Source organism: Myripristis murdjan, chromosome 2 (genome assembly GCF_902150065.1).
Source record: "Myripristis murdjan chromosome 2, fMyrMur1.1, whole genome shotgun sequence".
NCBI classification, from domain to species: domain Eukaryota; kingdom Metazoa; phylum Chordata; class Actinopteri; order Holocentriformes; family Holocentridae; genus Myripristis; species Myripristis murdjan.
Genome location: NC_043981.1, coordinates 20,481,057 through 20,485,568, shown reverse-complemented (window position 1 = coordinate 20,485,568; position 4,512 = coordinate 20,481,057). Strand labels below are relative to the sequence as shown.

Here is a 4,512-nt window from a genome sequence, read left to right as displayed (position 1 = left end):
AACGGTATCGGGTAGCTGTGGTGCTCAGTGATGATGTCACGGCGTGGGCGGAGCTAAGGTGAGGCCGACGCGCGGCGAGCAGGAACGTGTTCTGTCTGAGGTGGGAGAACCCGCTGGAACCTCCTGATCTGGACTCAAAACGAGTAACTTTTTTAATTCGTCGCCGTGGAAGTTTCAGAAAAGTTCAAACAGACTCGTCTGTCGTCACGGTGACGTCAGCTGGGAACGATACAGCTGTTTCCATGGCAACGGGAAACACCCAGAAACACTCTGATCTGCCGTGAACCCAAAAGGCCCGCGTCGGTTCTAATAATAATAAGAATAATAATAATAATAGATTTTATTTGTAGAGCACTTTTCATTCGAAGATCTCAAGGTGCTACAGGTAAAAAACAAGTAAAGAAAATAGAAAACACAGTAAATATCAGCAAGATTAAAAACTCGGAGATGGAGAGGCGGCGAACAAACAGATGCCAGCGTCCTCTCCTCTCTCCTACCCCTAACAGTTTAAAGCCTTCCTAAATAAGAAGGTTTTCAGGCCTGTTTTAAAAGAGTCCAGGTTCTGTGGGGCCCTCAGCTGGGCGGGGGGGAGGGGGGCTGTCCCACGGCGTGGTGCGGCTGAGCTAAAGGCTTGGCCCCCCCATGGTGGAGAGTCTGGTTTTTGGGACCCGGAGGAGCAGGCTGCCTGTGGCTCTGAGGGAGCGGGTGGAGGTTTGTGGAGTGAGAAGTTCTTGTAGGTCTGTAGGTGCATGTCCAGTGATGCGTTTGTGAGTGAGCAGCAGGATTTTGTAGTTGATCCAGGCTGAGACAGGAAGCCAGTGTCGTGTGTGTAGAATGGGGGTTATGTGTTCATGTTTTGGGACTCTCATCAGGACCCTGGCAGCGCTGTTCTGGATGTACCGCAGCCTCTGGATGTTCTTGCCAGGAATCCCGAAAAAGAGTCCGTTGCAATAGTCCAGCCTTGAGGAGATAAAGGCATGGACCAGCCTCTCTCTAGGGTTTAAGTGGGGTGAAGTTTGGAGATGTTCCCGGGGGTGACAGAACGAGGTCTTGCACAGTTGTTGTACGTGGTTGTTGAAGGTGAGGTGGAGGTCAAACTGGACCATCAGATTTGTGAATGAGTGGGATAGAGGGATGACCAGGCTATATTAAAAAGGTTCATTTGGCCTACAGATGAATGTTAACCACAGCTTTTCCTTTTTAAAAGGCCTGTAAGGTAAAATGTTTGTACCTGACAAGTTTCGGCTACCTTGCCTCTGCAGCCTTCATCAGAGGTGTCACGTGATGTTGGCGTGACGTCATCTGTGATGTGTTATATGGATTTTGCCATCCCACCTGAAGTGATGGGATGGCGGTGTCCAGGGGCGGGGCGCCAAAAGACTGAAATCAACGCAGGAAAATCTGAAATCCGCTATTTCAAATCACTGCAAGAGGGAAAACCATCTAATGAACTGGGATGCAGCCAAGGTCATCAGAACGGAAAGCAACAGGTTCCATCGGTGGATAAAGGAGGCGGCTGAAATCAGGAAGCGGGCCCCAAAGACTGTCAACCGGGATGAAGGAGCCTACCAACTCTCCCACACCTGGGACACAGTCCTGCAGGGCCAGCCACCCACCAGACGGCAGAGGGCGCCCCGCCCCTGGACACCGCCATCCCATCACTTCAGGTGAGATGGCAAAACCCACATAACACATCACAGATGACGACACACCAACATCACGTGACACCTCTGATGAAGGCTGCAGAGGCAAGGTAGCCGAAACTTGTCAGGTACAAACATTTTACCTGACAGGCCTTTTAAAAAGGAAAAGCTGTGGGATGACCAGGCTGTCAAAGGTGAGTTGGGATATGGATGAAGACTGGACCTGATGCGGTGCTCCAAGAGGAAGAGCCTCGGTTTTACTGCTGTTCAGCTGAAGGAAGTTGCTGTTCATCCACGCCTTTATCTCCTCAAGACAGGAGGTGAGAGAGGGCAGGGCTGCAGAGGGAGGAGGGGCAGCTCTGATGTAGAGTTGTGTGTCGTCAGCATAACAACGGAAGGATATCCCGTGTCTGCTGACGACACGACCGAGGGGGAGCATGTAGATGAAAAAAAGGATGGGGCCGAGGACCGACCCCTGTGGGACCCCGCAGGTGACAGGGAGCAGTCTGGACTTCCCACCTCCCAGTGACACGTGTTCAGTCCTGTCTGAGAGGCAGGACTGAAGCCACAGATCGCTGCCTGAAGGTCCAGCCGTCCTCCTGGAGGCGCTGCAGGAGGACGGCTGGGCTCCACCGGGTCGAATGCTGCTGTCGAGTCGAGGAGGATGAGCAGTGATGCTGATCCTGTGTCAGCCGTCATCAGAACGTCGTTCTACCTGTTCTATTTCTACGTTCCACAACTCCTTGGCTGCCACATCCTTCCTTCCTTCCTTCCTTCCGTCCTCCTTTCCTTCCTTCTGTCTTTCCTTCCTCCTGTCCTTCCTTTATTTTTCCTTCCATGCTTCTTTTCATCTTTCTTTCCTTCCTTCCGTCCTTCCTTCTTTCCTAATCTTTGTCTCCTTTCCTCCGTCTTGCCTCTCTGTCTGTCTGACACCAAGATTGATTTTTCACACACACACACACACACACACACACACACACACACGATGGAGTGTGTGTGTGAATGTGTGTGTGTGTGTGTGCGTGAGTGTGTGTGTGTGTGTTCAACGACCTTTTCGCAAAATTCCAGATGAGGTGTGTGTGTGTGTGTGTGTGTGTGTGTTGCTAATTCCTGCTCAGACTGACCTCACACAGTTTGTGTGTGTGTGTTTACTTGTTTCCCTCTCAGTGTATATGCAGTGTGTGTGTGTGTGTGTGTGTGTGTGTTTGTGTGTGTGTGTGAGCCTGATTTAATCAATTAGAGTGATCAGGACTTGATTGACTGGAGAGCGAGAGAGAGAGAGAGCAACATCTCAGTCTGTGTTTCAACATTAAAGGGATAATCTGCCACTTCTTCATCTGTTATGTGCATCTTTATAATTATGTGATAATGTGTATTTATGTGTGTGTGTGTGTGTGTGTGTGTGTGTGTGTGTGTGTGTGTGTGTGTGTGTGTGTGTGTGTGTGTGAACCAGGCTGGCACAAACACAACAAATCTGATCCAGCTCCACTCATCTGACGTCTAAACATCACATTTTCATCGTTAGAAATACAGTTTTCTTGTTCGTTTTTTAAAATAGATGTTGTTGTTTTCTCACAGCTTCAGAGCAGCAACTTACACAGATTCTGCTGGCGTTCGCGTTTTGGCGTTCGCGTTTTGGCGTTGGGGTTTGGGCGTTGGTGTTTGGGCGTTGGTGTTTTGGCGGTCGTGTTTTGGTGGTCGTGTTTTGGCGGTCGTGTTTGGGCGTTGGTGTTTGGGCGGTCGTGTTTTGGTGGTCGTGTTTGGGCGGTCGTGTTTGGGCGTTGGTGTTTGGGCGGTCGTGTTTTGGCGGTCGTGTTTTGGCGTTGGTGTTTTGGCGGTCGTGTTTTGGCGTTGGTGTTTGGGCGTTGGTGTTTGGGCGTTGGTGTTTTGGCGTTGGTGTTTTGGCGTTGGTGTTTGGGCGGTCGTGTTTGGGCGTTGGTGTTTGGGCGTTGGTGTTTGGGCGTTGGTGTTTTGGCGGTCGTGTTTTGGCGGTCGTGTTTTGGCGGTCGTGTTTGGCCGTTGGTGTTCGGGCGTTGGTGTTCGGGCGTTGGTGTTTTGGCGGTCGTGTTTTGGCGTTCGCGTTTTGGCGTTGGGGTTTGGGCGTTGGTGTTTTGGCGTTGGTGTTTTGGCGGTCGTGTTTTGGCGGTCGTGTTTGGGCGTTGGTGTTTGGGCGTTGGTGTTCGGGCTTTGGTGTTTTGGCGGTCGTGTTTTGGCGGTCGTGTTTTGGCGGTCGTGTTTTGGCGGTCGTGTTTGGGCGTTGGTGTTCGGGCGTTGGTGTTCGGGCGTTGGTGTTTTGGCGGTCGTGTTTTGGCGTTCGCGTTTTGGCGTTGGGGTTTGGGCGTTGGTGTTTTGGCGTTGGTGTTTGGGCGTTGGTGTTTTGGCGGTCGTGTTTTGGCGGTCGTGTTTGGGCGTTGGTGTTTGGGCGTTGGTGTTCGGGCGTTGGTGTTTTGGCGGTCGTGTCTAGGCGGTCGTGTTTTGGCGGTCGTGTTTGGGCGGTCGTGTTTGGGCGTTGGCGTTTGGGCGTTTTGGCATTCGCGTTCGGGCGTTCGCGTTTTGCCGTTCGCGTTTTGGCGTTCCTGTTTTGGTGTTCCTGTTTTGGCGTCCGTGTTGTGGCATCTGCGTTTGGGCATTCGCGTTTTGCCGTTCGCATTTGGGGCATTCACGTTTTGGCGTTCGCCTTTGGGCGTCCGTGTTTTGGTGGTCGTGTTGGGGCGTTCCTGTTTTGGCGTTCGCGCTCGGGTGTTTGCATTTTGGCGGTCACATATTGGCGTCGGTGTTTCGGCATACCGATTCACTGTTGACGCTGATGTTTTGCTCCCTGGTTCCTTTAAAAGGTTTTTCCTGTTTTCTCATGATGACGTTCCTCCTG

At 51.7% G+C, this 4,512-nt stretch overlaps 1 protein-coding gene across 1 annotated transcript; it reads right to left on the bottom strand.

The window, feature by feature from the left end:
- Window positions 1-3,223: 3,223 nt before the first annotated feature.
- On the bottom strand, window positions 3,224-4,273 carry LOC115369770 (extensin-like). Its single transcript, XM_030066440.1, has one exon. It carries the CDS (start codon window positions 4,271-4,273, stop codon window positions 3,224-3,226), a length of 1,050 nt encoding a protein of 349 aa, XP_029922300.1.
- Window positions 4,274-4,512: the final 239 nt, after the last annotated feature.